The 19,148-nt window shown below is 41.4% G+C and overlaps 1 protein-coding gene across 1 annotated transcript in view; it reads right to left on the bottom strand.

Moving 5' to 3' along the window:
* Positions 1-9,158, bottom strand: part of HGD (homogentisate 1,2-dioxygenase) — a gene marked incomplete at both ends in the record, with an annotated part of 55,395 nt that extends 46,237 nt beyond the window's left edge. Inside the window, 5 exons of the mRNA XM_080696525.1 lie at positions 1,480-1,568; positions 2,462-2,533; positions 5,180-5,340; positions 5,642-5,774; positions 9,144-9,158. Of these exons, the coding sequence (XP_080552651.1) occupies positions 1,480-1,568; positions 2,462-2,533; positions 5,180-5,340; positions 5,642-5,774; positions 9,144-9,158 (470 nt within the window). The remainder of the gene's footprint in view (positions 1-1,479; positions 1,569-2,461; positions 2,534-5,179; positions 5,341-5,641; positions 5,775-9,143) is intronic.
* Between the last annotated feature and the right edge of the window lie 9,990 nt (positions 9,159-19,148).

The raw sequence follows: 19,148 nt of genomic DNA on the forward strand, positions 1-19,148 counted from the left end.
ACCTGTGATCCTCCTGTCTCGGCCTCCCAAGTGTATACCACCATGCCTGGCTCTGCTAAGCTCTTTACATACATTGTTTCCTTTAATCCTCACCATGACTATGAAATCAGTACTATAATTATCCCTATCTCATAAAAGAACTCTAGGTTCTGAGTGCGTCCATGATTTGTCCAATGACATACAGCTAGAAAAGAAGGAGCAAGGATTCTGGCTGCAGAGTGGCTGACCGCCGGGGAAGCGGTCTTTGTCACTTGTGTGGCCCTTGGTGCTTTAGTCTTCACTACCTCTTTTGCTTCTCAGGAGGACCCTGTAGCAATAATCCCACTCCCTCCTTCTAAGCCATACAGGACCCTGCCCTCTTCCCCAGATTGCCACTGTCAGCAGCAGCCCTCTTCACAGATGCCTTAGCCAGACACTCCTACAACTAGATTTTATTTACTTATTTATTTATTTGGTACTGGGGACTGAACCTAGGGACATTCTACCTCCAAGCTACACCCTCAGCCCTTTAAAAACTTTATTTAGAAACAAGTTCTCGCTAAAATTGTTGAGATTGGCCTCAAACCTGTGGTCCTCCTGTCTCAGCCTCCCAAGTACTGGGATTACAGGCGTGCGTCACTATGCCTGACAGATACTATTTGTTTAAATCACAATGCTTACTGCCTCCTGAATCCACATCTACCGCTTCTGACCTGCCCCCTAGGAGTTAATCAGAGGAGAGAGTTCACTGACCTGGCTTGCGGGAATAGTGCAAGCATGGAACATGACATATGGTACAAAGTTTTCTAGCAAAGGCGAATTTCAAAGAATAAAAACCTGATTAATTCAATTCACAAGAGCACAATGCATGAACCTTTCAAATACTCAAACCTGGATTAACCAACATTTTCATGCAAAGAATATAATGTATTCAGCTGAGGAATAATAAAAAGAAAATAAGTAAATAAAAACCAAAACAAAACTCTGCTGGTTGCTGGTAGTGGTGGCACATGCCTGTAATCCCAGTACTTGGGAGGCTGAGATAGGAGGGTTTTGCAGGTTCAAGGACAGCCTCAACAACTTAGTGAGGCTCTCAGCAGCCTAGCGAGACCCTGCTTCAAAACAGAAAATAAAAGGACTGGGCTGAGGGTGTAGCTAAGAGGTAGAATACCTCTGGGTTCAGTCTCCAGTACTATAACAAGCCAACAAACTAACAACTCACTAGACGGTCCCTAGAGGAAGTCCAGAGTGTTAGAAACATTTTCTTCATACTAATGAGAATTCACAAGTGGAAATGGACTTGTGTGGTTTTCAGGCTCTGTGTAGCTTTTTCCTCATCTTCTCCCACCAGACACTTGATTCTAGCTGAGAACAAGGCCCAGTCTCCCCTGACTGCGACCCAGAATACTGAAGGCTCTATGGCCCAGGTAGAGGAGGCCTCACAATGTTCTGTTCATATTTGCCCTGTCTGCAGGTCAAGAATCAACTTAATCCTTGTACCTTCTCTTATTGGTGCTCCGTGGACAAGTGAAAGCCGATCCCGAGAGCTGCTCAGCATACAGATTGTAGGGGCAGACCTGAGGGTTATTCTAAAACAAAGGAGGGAATAAGTAACATCACTCCAATCCAGAAAGCATCCCGCCTGCCCACCACCAACCAACTCAGTGGGGGAATCCTGCCCTGAATGGGAGTCCTCAGGGCCACCGGATGTTTCCACCCCCAACACATATATACTTCTTGTAATAATCTTATGTGTGACTCCTTCCCAATTATAAAAGTAACACATATTTATGGTAGAAAACTCATAAAATATATCACCCACTACCTCAGCAACCAAAAGTAACCCAATGTTAACATATTTAGTATATTTCCTTCCAGTTTTACCCTTCAAAATGGGGATTCTATGATATGTATAATCCTGTAATAATCAGAACTTTACTCTTTATGGAAACTACACCATAAACATTTTTTCATGCCATGAAATGTTCTAAAAAAAGTTTTGAAAAAAATTGTTGTGTGCTAGGTATGATGGTGCATGACTGTAACCCTTCAGTACTTGGGAGGCTGAAACAGAAGGATTGCAGGTTCAAGGATGTCTCAGTAAGTAGTGAGACTCTCATCAACCTAGCAAGACCCTATTTCCTACCAAAAAAAAAAAAAAAAAAAAACACCAGTGGGGCTGGGGGAGTAATTTGGAGGTAGAATGCCCCTGAATTCAATTTCCAGTACCACACACAAAATTTTTGATTGCTACAGTTTTGCTGTTATAAATAACACTGCTGTGAACATCTTTGTGTGCACATTTCTAAAGTAACTTTTCTTCTCATAATTGTCATATCTCAGGTTGTTCAAGAGAACTACCAGGAAGTCCCCTCAGTGCTGGACTTTGGAGCTTCTCCCGGAAGTCCTACCGTTAACGGTACTAATTTGGGTTGCACTTTGCCGTAGTTAACCACCAACTAAGCATTTTATTCACATGTACCTGTCCTTCTGGCAGGGAACCTGGACAGCGAGGGTCCTCTGAAGCACATTCATTCCCAAATCCAGAAATGTACTGTATGAGACAAAGACACAAATGTTACCATTAGTAGGACGTAAAGAATACTCCTCAACATTGGTGGTCCAGGAAGGTGAACATGTGAACAGGGTAAAGTGTTTGTGCATGATGTTCCATATGAAGTATCTTTCTTTGCTATGTCTGGATGCATGAACCAGGTAGGAAAGAAGACAGACTTTGTGTGAATTTTAAAGACCTCCAATTAAGAAGAAGTGCTGGATATTGCATAGGCTTTTCTACAGTTAGTTCTATTTGGTTTATTTATGGCTTATTTTTCATTATCCCATCTCAAGAACAAGATGTGTGTGTGTGTATATGTGTTACTGAGGATTGAACCCAAGGAAATTCTACATCTGAGCTACACCCTCAGCTCTATTTTATTTTATTTTTTATTTTGAAACAAGAGTCTCACTAAGTTGTGGATGGCTTTGCTAAGTTGCTGAGGCTGGCTGTAAACCCGCCATCCTCCAGTCTTAGCCTCCCAAGTACTGGAAATAAGAACCAGATCATGAAGTCTAGTGTATTCTAGGAGTTCCTGAAAGGGGAGATGGTTCAGGCAACACCTCAACTCCAGATTAGTAGGATCTGACCTGGCCCAGATTGTAACCTCCCTAAATTTGAGGCTCTATTGCCCCTCTATACCACAGAAAAAAGCAACTGGGAAGAAGTATGTGGATCTGGCAAAATCCTTGCCAGAAAGCTCTCTCCAAACTAGTCTTGATGCAGCTATGTTCTCTGGGTCATCTGTGGAGCACATGTATGTATTATGTATGTATACATGAAAATGAAGTTGAAAGATAGGAGTGGTTTTCAGGAGATGTGTCAGCCCAGAATATTTTTACAATGGAGCCTACTATGGTTGCCATCTCTTAACTTTACAACCAGAAAGAAAACTAGGTTTCTCAATAAAGACTTTGGAGCTTCTCCCAGAAGTCCTACAGTTAATGGTAATAATTTGGGTTGCGCTTTGCCATAGGTAATCACCAACTAAGCATTTTATTCAAATGTACCTGTCGTTCTGGCAGGGAACCTGGACAGTGAGGGTCCTCTGAAGCACATTATGGAGATCCACTGAAATTTACTCTTTCATAGCAAAGACTGCTTTATTAGTGGTAGTTAGTACAAGTCAATATGTATCGATCCCCAAAGAAGAGCTCGGTTATTCATCAAGTTACTGGCCCATAGAGAGCTAGTGAAATTGAACCGAATGATTTCTGGGATGACTGAAGTTAATCCTGATTCTTGGGAAATGAGTCCACAGCCAGATGACATATGGCATATGCTGTTCCATCAGCTATAAGAGCCATGGGGGCTCTATGCAGCACAGCATGAGCTACTCCACCCTTAACCACCACCACCACCACCACCACCACCATCATCATCATCATCATCATCATTTGTGCTAGAGACTGAACCTACGGCCTTCTACCTCTGAGCTACATCCCAGCCCTTTTTATATGTTATTTTGAAACATGGTATCACTAAATTGCTAAGGTTGGCCTCCAACTAGTAATCGCACTATGCCAGGCTACCCCATCCTTTATGCACTGGAATTCCACTATCCTCCTGAAACAGCTTTTGTTTCCCTGGAAATTTATCTTTAAAATGCCTGTGTGAAGCAGTGCTTAGGGTCCTCTGAGCAATCTGATGAAAAGCCAGCAGATCTGGGCTCAATGACTACCCATCAACCCTGACCCGAGGTTTGCCCTCGTGAGGCTTAGCAGGCCTGCAAGTTTTGTCACAGGTCTGTCACCATCTGACTCTGCTCTTCTATCAGTCCCGTGAAGCCCAGGACTAGGGCAGTCATTTGCCTCTGTGTACCCTGTGCCTTGGCCCATAGAAGGTACTCAACAGATGTTTGTTGACTGATTTTGTTCCTCACTGAAAGGCAGCTCTCCTGTGAGTGCACGTCTGGTGTGCTAAGTGGGGTTAGAATTCCCTTAGCTCTACCTCAACCACTGCCTGATTTTACCAAGGATGAGAGCGAGTGAAATGCCACCATCTGAACAAATTTCTTTAAGAGATATGAGAAGGATGGCCGTGGGTGGAGGGTAGGCCCTCCAGAGTGCTTGGCAGCGTGTGGAAGATGAGCTAGATGTAACACGCCTGGGTGTGTGAGCGATGATCAGGCCAACAGCGTCTATATTTAGAAGGGATATTGAATGTGAAATGTTATGACCTAGAAAGCAATGGAAGTGAGATTACTCTTTTGCCTTCAGACACAGTTTTCTGGGGAAGGGGGGCGTGCTAAGGATTGAGCCCCAGCTTCACAAATGCGAAACATGTACTCTACTGCTGAGGACACCCCCAGCCCCCACATTTTTTGGTACATTTGAAAATTTTTCATCACACACACACACACACACACACACACACACACACTTATAATAAAACGAGATTTGTTCCCAGCAGCAGCAACAGCAGCATGCAGTTTGGAATGCTATCTTTGGGGGAAAATGGCAGAGACCATTCAGTATCTTGATTTGTCACAGAGTACAATTTTTCTTTCTCAAAATGGACCTCAGGCTCACCATCTGCAGGATTGAATCTGAGCTGCTGAGGTTCGGTAATGACCCCAAATTATCTTCAATTCTGGGAGATGGAATTTTCAACGCGCCTGTGACGGAAGCCACTGGGCATTACAGTGCCTTCCCTCAGCTGTACTGCCATGGCATTGCTCTCTGTGAGGAAGAAGGAAGGCTCGAGAGCTGCCAGGTACCGCTGAGCCTTCAGGCAGGCCTGGGTGGGTTTACTTATTAACCTTTCCCATTCTTTCCAACTGTGGGCCTCAGAACGGAGGTGACCTGAGAACAGCGGTCATATGTGTTCAGAACAAGGAAAAAGAGAGTTAGTGATTCTGAAGCATTTGATTCAGGCTGTGCCTTAGAAAACAAAAAAGAAAGCGGAAAGAACAGCTGGTGGTTTGGAAGGGAGCCACCCAAGGCTGAGAGAGGTGTGATTTCTGAATCCCTTTCTCCTGCTTCACTGCAGTGCATTGGCTAAAGAGGAGGTGGAAACTGCTGAGTCACTATCGACTCAGTTGTTTTTCTTGATCCTCTGGGAGCAAAGTTACAGATGAGTTTATTAAGAGCTTTAAAATGCCACGTTCCTCCCTGCTGAAGGCATCTGAATCGAGGAAGCTGTATTTTGCAGCTGCTTTCTCGAGGCTTTTGAGCTCAAGGACAGAAGCTGAACTCTGCTTTGATCCGCTGTGAAAAATCCCAGCATTCAACTCCAGCTGGTTCGGTGATTATGTAAAAATATACCTTATAGGAAAATGACATAGCATAAAATCTGACAGTAAGCAAGTGTGTTTGTATGTTTTCTTCATTTCAGAGTTGTGAATACTTTGATCCGACATAAAAAGATTTTTTTTTCCAAGAGAGTTTTATGCACCCTTTCTAAATGAAAGAGCAAATTACTGAGCTCCATATGACTTTGGGACCTTCAGGTCTTTGGCAGCTCACTGTATCCAGCTTTTTAACTCTCACCTGGTCCTTGGGATATGACTTACTCCTCAAAGGAGTTTTATGAGGTGCTTTCTCAGTAACACCAATGGGACTGGCAGATAGTATACCTTACTTCTTTTTACTGGTCATTAAGTAAAGAGAGAGAAGTCAGAGTAGAGGAGGAATTATTGCTATTTGGGTTTTTTTTATTCCCCTCTCTGCAAAGAGTCTAATATTTCTGTTAAAACTTGACAGGAGCAGAGAATATAGATTGTTAGGGAAATGTTCAGATTATTGTTGTAGGCTGAATAATGGCCCTGAAAGGTATCTATCTGTTATTAATCCCTGGAACCTGGGCGTGTTACCTTATATAGTGAAAGAGAATTTTGCAGATGTGATTAAGGAAAAGAGTCTCAGGATTGGGAGATTCCTGATCACTGGGATGTAACAACCTAACTGTAATCACAAATGTCCCTTTAAGACAGAAGCAGAGATTTGACTGCAAAAGAAAGTTGGTGACAACTTTTCAGTCTCCAGAAATGTAAGAAAATAAATTTGGGTTGTTCCAAGCCAATGAATTTCTGGTAATTTGTCATAGAAGCAACAGGAAACTTTGTAAGCCAGAGGGTTCCATCTCTAGCTAATCATTAGAATCATTTCAGAAACTTGACTCAAAGCAAGTGAATGATGATCCCATTGGTGGTGCCCATGTAAAGAGCTATGTGTATAACCAGCTCTTCTCTTTAAAAATGATGAAACCAAGGCTTGGGGAAGTGAAGTAACTTAGTCAAGAATGTAGGGAAGCCAGGCGTGGTGATGCACGCTTGTAATCCCAGTACTTGGGAGGCTGGGGCAGGAGGATCACAGGTTTGAGGACAGCCTCAGCAAGTAGTGAGACTCTCACCAATCTAGTGAGATTCTGTTTTAAAATAAAAATAAAAAATAAGACTGGGAGTATAGCTCAGAGGTAGAATGCTTCTAGGTTCAAACAACAACAAAAAAGCAGGAAAGTTTGTTTACATTGGATTTTATTATTTTATCTTTTGAATTCTCTTACCCCAGTTGTGTTTTTATGGACATGTGATTTCATTTGAGGTTTTGTGCTGATAGATCCATTAACATGAAGAAATAAAAGATGAGAAACATTTTTTAAGGTTGCATAATGTTTATTGATTAGAATGGATATGAGGCAATCTGCCTTTCTGTGTTTGGATTTCTGACTTCTGGAGCTAACCTTTCCTTCCAGAGAGCAGACAGCAGGCTGTAGATGCCTTTGAAATCGAGAACAAAGACCAGTGTGCAATTTACATTGGTGTGCTGATGTTATGCATAACAAGTTGCTTAAAAATTATAGCAGGGTGGGATTTTAGCTATAATTTATTGACAAATGGTTAAGAATGTTACCGACCCCTGCTGAAGTTCCTCTTAAGACTTTCATCATAAAACAGTTTCTATATGTTCTCCCTTTTCTAAGACTTCAAGTACTACCGTGGATGCAATGATCCCTATATCTATTCCCCTACCCCTGCCCCCTGCCCTGAGATCCAGGCCCATATATATTCTGTCCCCTCCTGGGTGTCTCCATTTGGCTGTCCCTCCAGCAATTCCAACTTGGATGGATCACTGGGATCCCACAAAACACAGGGCTTTCAGCATATTTTGTGATTTTACACATGCTATTTCCTCTGGCCCATTCTTGTCACTTCACCAATGCCTACTTCTCTCAAGATTCAGCCTAGGAACAGCCTCCTTCAGGAAGTTTCTCTTGACTCTGCCTAGCCCACACTTAGTTCCTATCCTAATCTGCAGCATCATACATTAGTATATAATATTTACTGAAGGAAACAATAGAGTTAATTCTCAGCCAGGTATAAAAATAAAGACACAAGCTGGGCGTGGTGGTGCACGCTTGTAATTCCAGCACTTGGGAGGCTGAGACAGGAGGATCATGGTTCGTGGACAGCCTTAGCTACTTAATGAGGCCCTTTGCAGCTCAGTGAGATCCTGTTTCAAAATAAAGAATAAAAAATAGGGCTGGAGATGTAGCTCGGAGGTAGAATGCCCCTGGGTTCCATCCCTAGTACCACAAAATAGAAAGAGAAAGAAAGAAAGAAAGGCAGACAGACAGACAGACAGATACGAACTGATGCTGAGAGCATTTAGGATCCCTGTGAATTAGGGAGGTGCCTAACTGTTCAAACTCAGCATTAGTTGGAAGCCATTAGGGCAATGCTGTGAACACTATATTCTGGGAAGAAGCGGGGGCGGAGGAGTCTGGCCCACCTAGCTTGAGCCAAAGTTTAGGGCAGATTTTCAACAGTGGAGACACACTCCCCAGCCTTATGACACAAGTCTAATAGGAGCCACCAACTCTCCTTTCTGAGTGGGATTTGGATTTAGATAAGCCCAAATTCTAATCCAGTTTCCATCACCTATCAACAGCCATTTAATCTCTCTGAGCTTTGCTTTTGTTACTTGTTAAGTAGAAAGAGTAAAGAGGATCTATATCCCAGGATTATTTTGAGGATTACAATATGCGCTAATGCACAGTTAAAATACCTAGCACCCAATAGCACATAACCTACTCATGATGTGCAATTGCACATTAAATGAAAAGAAGGAATTATTTCCCAGAGAAGGTGCTAGGTCTGTACTGGCTAAAGCTGATTCTGAATCTCAAATAACTGAATAAAGTAGACCTATTTAATTGGTTGGCTGGAAGCAGGCCAGGAAGCTGGAGCTACAAGGGGTTAGAGAGCCAGGGGACAGAAAACAGATAAAGTGAAAAATATGTGTGTCCATGGTGGAGAAGACCCCTTTGGATGTCCACAGATCCCCAAGACAATATTTGAAATGAATAAAGTCGAGAGATAGCCAATATCCCTTTCCTTGTCTCTCCAGCCATGCCCATAGAGACTATTGTGAAGCCTCTGTACACAAGAGGTTATAACAGAACCCCCTCCCCACCAAATCATTTTCAACTTTGACCCCTGGAGTTTTCAAAAGCTTCCATAAATTCTGGCCAAAGCAGCCACAGAAAATTTGTCAGGTGGTTTATATTCTTTTGGTGCTAGGGATCAAACTCTGGGCTTCCAGGATGCCGAACACAAGCTCTACCACTAAGCTACTGTCCCAGCCCCAGCTGCGTGATTACTTACCTTCAACTCAGCCATTGTCTTTCTGCTGCAAGTGTGATAATTTCAGGAAGCCCAGGCCAGAGAGAATATGAAGCCAAATACTTGTTTCTCCTTCAAATTGTCCTCTGGATGTTCTTGTTTCCACGATTTCACTGGTAGGCAGGTCTTTCAAGTTAGCCAGAAGAATTGCCTCACTCATATATTAGGGAGAAAGTCTGGCAAGCTTTTAACTAAACTTATGTAACATTTTTGTTTTGCAGTGCTATGGGTGATACCCAGGGCCTTGTGCATGTTAGGCAAGTGCTCTGCCCCTAAGCTACATCCCCACCCAGTATATACTCTTGGTTTTTTATTAAACACAAGCTGTTTTTGAAAGTTTGCAGAGGCCTGGTTCCTCTTCACTGGAGGTAAATATTGGCCAATGATTTATTCCACTTTAAAGGCTGAGAATTTAAAGCTATCTGGGAAAGAAGTTCTGGGTTAGTGCCTGCCAGCTATAGCAACGAATTCTCCACTCAGTCCTAACTCAGTCCAGGAAGGAACAGGGAATTGCCCTGGAAATCAGTGAGAACATGAAGTGCTCTCCACCCCAGCTGTTCCCACAGAGCTGCCTGAAGCCAGGGACTGGGCCCAGGCAGCTGTCTGCAGCTATCTCCCAGGGATGAGCTCAGGTTTTTTGGTGAACTGTTCAGAGCCTGAAGCACTTCATGGAAAACAAATTGAGATATTTACTATTGTTTCTCCTGATTTCTTAAAATATAGTGTTCTTATAAATTCATTAGAAATTTTGTTTCCTACTACTCTTTTCCTTCTAATAATGGACAAAGGGATTATTCTCAACACTAGTCCTTCATTGTGGTGACCCTCCTCAGTCATCGGAAGGAAGCAAACATATTGAGTGCTTGCTTGTGCCAGGTTTCCCCCACAGACATTACCTCATTTAATTTCACAAAAACAAGTTTTTATAATGTGGGCAACAGAACAGAAAGGAAATGTAAATGAGTAAATGAGTAAAGCATATTAGGTGATTTTTTTTGAGGTATGATGCAGTTGCAGGCTTTTAACATTGACGAAAGAGAGGATGTAAACTTCTGAGAGTAAGTGGTCTCTGAATATAAAGGGTTCATTGAGCACTACAGATGTCAGCTAAAAGGTCCTGGGACAAATTTCCTAAGCCACCAGCAGCATGGTTGGATAGTAGAAAAATATCCAGTGGACCTAAGGGTTTGTGATATTTTATAATAACTCTTTTGGGGCAAAGAAACAGAAATAATTTACATTGACCCTACAATGGTTATAGAGAAGAGGGACAGGGAAATGTGAAGCGGGCAGAGTCCTGGGAAAGGAGGTTATTCCATAAAGAGAACTTTTTGCTACTTCTTGGTTGGTTTCAAAATCAGAATGTGATGTACCTTGATGGACAGTTTTCAGCATAAAGGAAAAGAATGTAAAGCATTTTTTCTTTTTTATTTAAAGTCGAAACTAAGTTCAAATGACCTTCCCTTATCTCTTTCCTCTCTTCATTCTCTGGCCTATAACTTAATTTAGGACATCTGAGAATTCTTCTGAAAGAACAAAAGGAAGGAAGAAGAAAAGAAGAAAAGAAGGGAGGGAGGGAGGAAGGCAGGAAACCATTATGTTAAGTTATAAAAAAAAAAGCCCAAATTCTTCATTGTTATGTGTGCTCCTTTGACTATGACTTTGATGCTCCTCCCATCAAGGAGTTTTCTCTGAATCTTAGTAAGCATGACACTAGAATATATGATACAGAGGCATAAAAAGTGTTTGTGCCTTAGGACTTAGCCATTTCCTTTAGCCCGAGACCAACATGCCTGGCTAGCCTCCAGAGATCCAGCCAACAGCCCCACACTAACTGCCAGGCATGTGAAGGAGGCAGATTGGCTGCAGATACATGAGCAATCCCTAGTGAGACCAGCAGATGATCTATCAGCTAAACCCAGCCCCGACTGCTGACCCACAGAATTGTTTGAGCAAATAGAATGGCGTACTTTGCACTAGTAAGTTTTGGGGTGGTTTGTTAAGCAGTATTAGATAAATGGTTCAGTCATGCAGTCAGAAAACACATGTGCAGGTTTGAAATGACTATAGGCTGCCAGCTTGAGACCTTCTCTTTTAGAAGCAAGCTCCAGAGGTCCTTGGGCTGCAGCTTATCGTAGCAGCAGCACAATAACTTGTCTGTGCGTGAGGTGCTCACACAGAAAGGGCCAGATGAAAGGGAAACAAGTGATGTGTGGGTGGCCAACTGTGGACGGATGTGTGTGGACCAGGCAGCTTACAGCACATCTCAGCATATGTCAGCATAAACAGATGACACTATGGTATTATGTAAGCATCTCTGGAATTTATGTGCAAACCCAGGGGAAAGGGAGGTGGAGACCTGTGCTTTATTGGGGCTGTTTTCACTATTTATGTAAGACGCAGACTCAAGACAGAAAATATATTCAAAAAAGATATCTCTTGCACATCTGAGTTTATGAGTACCTTGGGTCTTGAATTTCTGTTGATCTTGGAAGTTAGAATTTGGTAGTTACAAACCAAATGAACAAAGCCAGTGAAAGACAAAGGAAAAGCTTTACTTACTTTTATTTTTTGGTGGTGGTGGTACTGGGGCTTGAACCACCAGGAGCAGTCTACCTCCGAGCTATACCCCCAGTCCCATTTTCATTTTGAAACAAGGTCTCCCTAAGTTGCTGGCCTCAACGATTCTCCTTTCTCAGCCTCCCAAATACCAGGATTGCAAATGTACCACTGCACCTGACTACTTTTCCATATCTTTCTGTGCTCTTTTTATTTAACCAGCTTTGATGGCAGCTTAAGAGGTGTTTTAGTTCTTTCCTAAGGTCTGAGAGACTTCTGAAGAGATAAGAAAACAATAATAGATCCTTGACTGGATGAAAATTACTTTGATGGGCCTGAAAATATTTAAAATAGAAATCACCTATCACTAGACTTTAGAAATCCCTCCTAGGTAGGTTAACTTTATTTTCCATCCTTTTCTATTTTTTGTAACAATGATTCAGTTTAAAGAGTATTTGCTTTCTAACTACCATATGCCAAGTACCATGCTATATACATTCAAGGGATAGGAGAATAAGTAAAATATTGGTACAGATAGTTCTGATTCTCTAATGGCTTTCATTTTAATTAATGAGATCACACATTCACTTATTTTTGTGTGTGTGTGTGTGTGTGTGTGTGTGTGTGTGTGTGGTGCTGGGGATAGAACCCAGAGCCTCATACATGTCAAGCAAGTGCTCTGCCACTAAGCTATATCCCCAGCCTTTATTTAATAATCTTTGAGAATCGTTACAACAGTGTGTGATAAGTGCTGTAATTGTAAAGAGCTCAGGTGTCATGGAAGGATCGAGGGGCACCGCGTCCAGACTAGTGGGGCCAAGGAAGGCTTCCCCGAGATGATGATGACGGACCCAGGTCTTACAGAATGAGAGTTGGATAGAAAGGGCATTAGACAGAGTGAACAGTCAGTACAGATAGAAAAATGAAAGTACAGTGCATTCAGTGACCTGTGTTGAGGACAGCGTGACTAAAATGAGCAGAGTGGAGGAACCTAGTCAGGGAAGGGTTCTGAGAAAAGGAGAGTCTTGGTGGAGTTGGAAGCAGGTGAAAGAGGTGAACTTCTGGACAAGACCAGCTTCAAAAGACCCCGAGTGGAAGGAGTAGGTTGGACAGGGGTAACCAAAGGCACACTGGACCAGAACAGAGTCACAATATCAAAGCTGTGAGCAACAGAAACAAAGTTGCTGAAACCCAGACAGAGGAGGACAATTGGGTGAACTAGTGTGGGGAAGATGTGATGCAGAGAACCTGAAAAGGCACTGGAGACAGGTGTCTGCCTCTCCAGATTCCAGCACAAGGTAGGAGGCATACTCTCTTGCGGAAGCTCCAGGGAGTAGGGGGAGGTCCTAAAACAAGTGTGGTAAGTGGCGAGGAGCCCTCCACCCTGCTGAGGGCTGTGGCACACTCCTGCAGCCCATGACACAGAAGGCTGGGGCAGGAGGAGCGCTGGAGCTCAGGACTTGGAGGTCAACATGAGCAACATAGTGAGGCCCAGTCTCAAAAGAAAAACCAGAAAGACCCCCAGTCTCCTTTTCCCATTGCACTTTCAGAATGTCATGGGCAAGTGTCTTCCCTCCAGATTTGAGTCTGGAGGATTTTCTAGGTCAATGGCCTGTACATATGAATAAATTAAGTACGAAAATTATTTTTTTCTGAAAATGCTTTTTTTAAATCAAGTGACTACTTCTCCTCCTTTATTTCTCATATCCATGAATGAATAATTCTTATTTCTAAGATGAAATAGGAATTCAGTATCATTTAAGACTCAGTATCATTTCATCCTATTTTCAGGCTTTATAGATAAAAGTGCTGAGAAAATTTGTATATATAAAAAAGTAGATATGAATGCAAGACATTTTCTTATGGTTTCTCTCCATTTTTTCTGAACTAAACATGAAAATCACAGTGATTTATCAGTAAATATTATTTTTAATGATCTACCAGTCAACAATTCAATTAAGTTACTTTTTAATTGTGTTGAAGCAAATAATTGAAAACCTGATTGAAAAAGGCTTCATTACCCAGCTACTGGAATCACTTACTTTAATTAAATGTTATACTTGAATTTAGAGGTGCTTTGTCTAACTCATTTACTCAGAAAGGGCTGAGGAAACAAAAATGTTAATTTGATATAACTTGGCTTGTATAGTCATTATTCTTTTGTGGTACTGGGGGTTGAAGTCAGAGGAATTCTAGCTCTAAGCTACACCCCTAACCCTTGTTATTCTGAAACAGGGTCTTGCTAGGCTGCTGAGAGGCTCACTAAACTGCTGAGGCTGGCCTTGAACCTGCGGTCCTTCTGTCTCAGTTTCCTAAGTGCTGTGATTACACACATATACCACCATGTCTAGCCTGTATAAAAATATAATAAGCCAGGCATGGTGGTGCACGCTTGTAATCCCCGCACTTGGGAGGCAGAGACAGGAGGATTGTGCAGGTTCGAAGCCAGCCTTGCTGGCTTAAGAGACCCTGTTTCCAAATAAAATATAAAATAGGTCTGGGAGTGTAGCCCAGAGGTAGAAGGGTTCCATACCCAGTACCACCAAAGTAAATAAATAAATAAATAATATATAATAAAAATATTAATACTATGATAGGCCAGACAAGTTTGCCATGAAAAATGTGCCACAGCTTTGGATATTTCTTGCCAAAGTTCTCCTCTTTGCTTTTAGGAACTTTTTGTTTGGTTTAAATAATTATGGGGCATAGGACAGGCAAAGCCCTCAAATAAAACAAATACTTAGGATTGACCTTTTGTTGGTATTTTGAAGACATGTACACCATGTAGCAACATACTGTAGTACTGGTACTACAAGTGAATTGTTCCTTCCTTGTAGTAGAAAAGGGTGCTCATAAAAGTAGAGGTGGGGAGAGCTGCATTCAAAAAGCTGTTTATTCAATTTTGACAGAGATGCATGCATATGGAAATTGTTTCACTTAAAAACTCTCTGTGCTTATAAACCTTTTGGGATACTCCCAATTTAAATACTTCTGACCCACACCAAGAAAACAGAAAACATTATATTCAGGAACCTGGGGACTGTTATAGGATATAAATTAAATGTCACAGGACCACAGAGCAATCACTCCACGATGGTGTTAGAGGATAGAGAACTGCAGGATGAATAGCTCCAACAAAAGACGGGTCTGAGCAATGGTATTTTGTTGTTTGGTGGTACTGGGGATGGAACCCAGGGACCTTCTACCTCTGGGCTACACTCCCAGACCTATTTTATATTTTATTTGGAAACAGGGTCTCACTAAGTTGCTGAGAGCCTCACTAAGTAGCTGAGGCTGGCTTTGACCCTGCCGATCTTCCAGTCTCAGCCTCCCAAGAGCAGGGATTACAAGTGTGCGCCACCACGCCCGGCCTGAGCAAGGTTTTCCATCTTGGAGACTGGGGACTCTGTTCTTCACCATTGCTTAGTCATAACCTCGGTAAAATTTAGTGGCTAGCCAGCTGAGAAAACAAAGATGGTGCAAGAGAAGGGTGGATGCAAGATGGCAAGGCACTGATTAGATTAGAGACTGACAGAGACCTGGGAAGAAGAAAGTGACAGCAACAAAAATGACAGCAATACATCAAAGACAAACACTTCATGTTTGCCAGTATGTGACCTCATGTTCACCTGGGCATGTGTAGCCTAGAGAAGAGAGAAACAGGCCAGTTCTTTAAGGTGAGGTCACACAGAGGCAGCCAGAGATGAACTTTGACGAGCTCTACTGTGATGGTGCTCACAAAGTTTACAGTGTATATATTCTCGACTTTTTGATAAATTTATTATTTGTTCTAAAAGGCTAGATCCCGATTACCTGAATCAGAATCACCTGGTTTGTCTATTAAAAAAATAAAAATTTTAGCTGGGTGTGGTGGTACATGCCTATAATCCTAATACTTGGGAAGCTGAGAAAGGAAGACTGCAAGCTCATGAAGATTCTAGCTTCAGCAACTTAGCAAGATCCTGTTTCAAAAATAAAATAGAACTTTGCTGGGCGTGGTGGCGCACACTTGTAATCCTCGCACTTGGGAGGCAGAGGCAGGAGGATCACACAGGTTCGAAGCCAGCTTAAGAGACTGTTTCCAAAAATAAAAAAAAAGGGTCTGGGAGTGTAGCCCGGAGGTAGAAGGGCTTCCAGGAACCCCAGTACCACAAAAAAAAAAAAAAAAAAAAAAAAAGAAAGAAAGAAAGAAAAGAAAAGAATTGGGGGCATAGCTTGGAGGTTAAATGCCCCTAGGTCAATTCCCCTGGGTCCCCAATACCACCACCACCACCACCAACACCACCACCACCACCACAGTAACAACAATCTACACCAAAGTACAAAATCCTTGCCATATGCCACATAGAATTGGCAGAGGAGAGGCAGAAATCCTTGAATTTGCATTTTAAATGAGCACTTGGGGGATTTTTATATTCTTTTGAGTTTAAAAGCCATTGATTTAAATCCTTAAGTGACAATGCAGATGAACAGTAACTAGAAGTCAGAGCCTTTTGCTACCCCATGAAGCAGCTCTGGTAAACTCTAGCTCCACGTATTTTGCACAGGCAAATATAATGTTAATATTTGAGGCCCAGGGCTAGATTTCCTGGAACATTTCATCTCCCACCAGAGTGATTTAGCTCAGTCTCACTATGGAGAAATTAATTTTTAATTTCCTTCTTCTCTTCCCCCAAACAGTATCCTCCGTTGAATTTTAACAGATATTAAATCAATGCAGACATTCTCTTAGACCTTCAAACTTCTTAAAACAGGATGATACTTGGGCTTTAAAAAATTCAATTAAACCACCATCTATTAAGTACCCATAAAAAGCTACACCTGTGTTGGGTGCTATACCACACACTATGAAATGAAGGCTCAAAACCATAATGGCAGTGAACAGGAGCTCTTCATCTAAGTTCAATGGCCCAGCTCATCTCAATTCCGTGAAGCCCGTTTTCAGAATGAACAAGAAAACAGTAGTGTGTGTGGGGGCCCTTAGATATTATGAATGCCTCAAGTAAGGGGGACTCTGAGAACCTGAGATAAACCTAATCCATATCAATCCCTTTGGGGGTAGTTCTTCTTAAGAGCAATGTAGGGAAAGAGATTTCTTTTCTCATTCACAGCTAGGCTCATGGCTGAGGCACCTGTAACAAAAGGCAGACTAACAGGAGAAAAGAATACACATTTATTTTACATAAGTTTGAAGACTCAGAGTAATGGGGATACCTTTTATTTTTTATGGACAGTTCTATGGATATATGGTTGGAGGATAAAAGGATATGGTCTAATGGCAAGAAACTTAGCAAGGCCTGTATGTTCTGATTTTTCTTGGTATCTCTATCTTTGGGCAAAAGGATGTTCTCTGGATAAAGGGAGGGTACCTCTAGAATAAAGGTTTTATGATCTACTTCAGGTCAGCTAGGTTTTATGGCTTGCTTGAGGGTTGAAGAGGAGCTGAGTGACCCTCCTGTTCCTATTATTTTCTCAAATGCCAAGGTGATATATTTTGTGGTGGTATGTTCTAAACCCCATTAGCATTAAGGTGGAGAGACCAGCCTAAGTCCTTAATTAGATTCCAAATAAGCGTCTTGCCCACCTGAGGCACAGATGAATGACTCTATGCCTTCACGTCTGGTTGCCTCTGTGATGAGACTATTGGTTTAGAATTATAAATTACACAGAGAGGAAAAACACACAGAGCTCTCTCTACTGCTAGCAGTCTGCTCCATCAAGAAGCTAATAAAATTAAGATTTAGTTAATACCTAAGAAAACTATATTGGTATTTATATTTATTATCTATAAGCAATTTTTATGACTAATTCTTAGCAAAAAATTATGCTTTAAAAACATTCCTTTGACTAAGTATGCCTAATAATATTTTGGCAAACAACCTTATTTTGCTGCCTACTAATACCTGTAACAAATTTACCTTAAATTATTAAAAATTATTTTTTCTTAGCTATAATTCAAGGAATCAAGATGGTAGCAGGAAGAAACAGAGCTGAAGAACACTGTTAATTTTTCAAGGCTGACCCTACGGCCATTAGTGATGGGTTATTTTTATGTGAAAATATTTTCATATGCATATATGTATGTTTGTATGTACATACTTTTTGAGACGGTCTTACTATGTTGGCCCACATTAGCCTCAAACTCACAATCTTCTTCCCTTTGACTTTCATTTCTTAATAAGAGAGAAAGTAGAGACATTGGGATGGAGTTTTGTGCAGGAGTGGTACTGGATTGAACTCTGGAGAGAGGGGGTCTACCTCTGAGTTATACCTTAACCACTTTAATACATACATATATATATATATATATATATATATATATATATATATATGGTGGTACTGGGGTTCCTGGAAGCCCTTCCACCTCCAGGCTACACTCCCAGACCTATTTTATACTTTTTTATTTTTGGAAACAGGGTCTCTTAAGCCAGCAAGGCTGGCTCCGAACCAGCGCGATCCTCCTGTCTCTGCCTCCCAAGTGCGGGGATTACAATCGTGTGCCACCACGCCCGGCAATATATATATATTTTGAAACAGGGTTTTACTAAGTTGCAATCCTCCTGTCTCAATCTCCCAACTACTGTAATTATAGGCACACATCACCATGCTCAGTGAAAGAAGGAACTTTGATTCATTTTTAAAAATTTAAATGAAAAATTTTGCAATGCTTGGGATAAAACTGAGGGCCTTGTCCATGCTAGGCAGGCACTCAAACACTGGGCTACATACCTAGCCTCTTGATTTATTTTTAAAATGGAAAGTACAAAGAGTTTTAGTTGGTTTAGGTCCTTGTGGAGCATTTGGCTTTTACTTCCCATTGCACAGCCTAGGGCACAACACACCGGTGCCAAATTCTACACACTGATCATGATTTGCATAACTCTCCTTTATGTCAAAAAAGAAACCAGGGCTAGCTCTTGTCAGTGAGGAAGTAAAAGGGACTAAAGAATAATCTAGCTGATGAAAAGTGCTTTAAAAAAATGCCTTTTCAAATTCCCAAGACTGCCTTTCTAAAGGTACTTGCTAATGTTCTTTTAATATCCTCTTTCTGTATACCTCGATTTCCAAAGTATTTCTGAAATTTAATTAAAATGGAATAGAAAATGAATTTAATGTTTTCCCTAGTTTTAACATAAGAACTGCAACTGCATTGATAATTATTATTTTTAAATATGGAACAAAATCAGACAATAGAGATCTGTAGCAGAGATAGAGAATACGAAGGATAAGGTGCTGAATAAGGCAACAAATTACAATTTTTTGAAGTCAATTTTATATACTAAGAAAGAACTGGGGCAGAGAGAATTAAACAAGCAAAAAAGGTGAGTAAGAAAGATAATGATGAACAATTATACATATATACAGACACATACACACAACACCCACCAAAAACTTCGGAGTGATTATGAAATCCAAGAATTCTAGTTC

Source organism: Muscardinus avellanarius (assembly GCF_963383645.1).
Source record: "Muscardinus avellanarius genome assembly, chromosome: 5".
Taxonomy (NCBI): Eukaryota; Metazoa; Chordata; class Mammalia; order Rodentia; family Gliridae; genus Muscardinus; species Muscardinus avellanarius.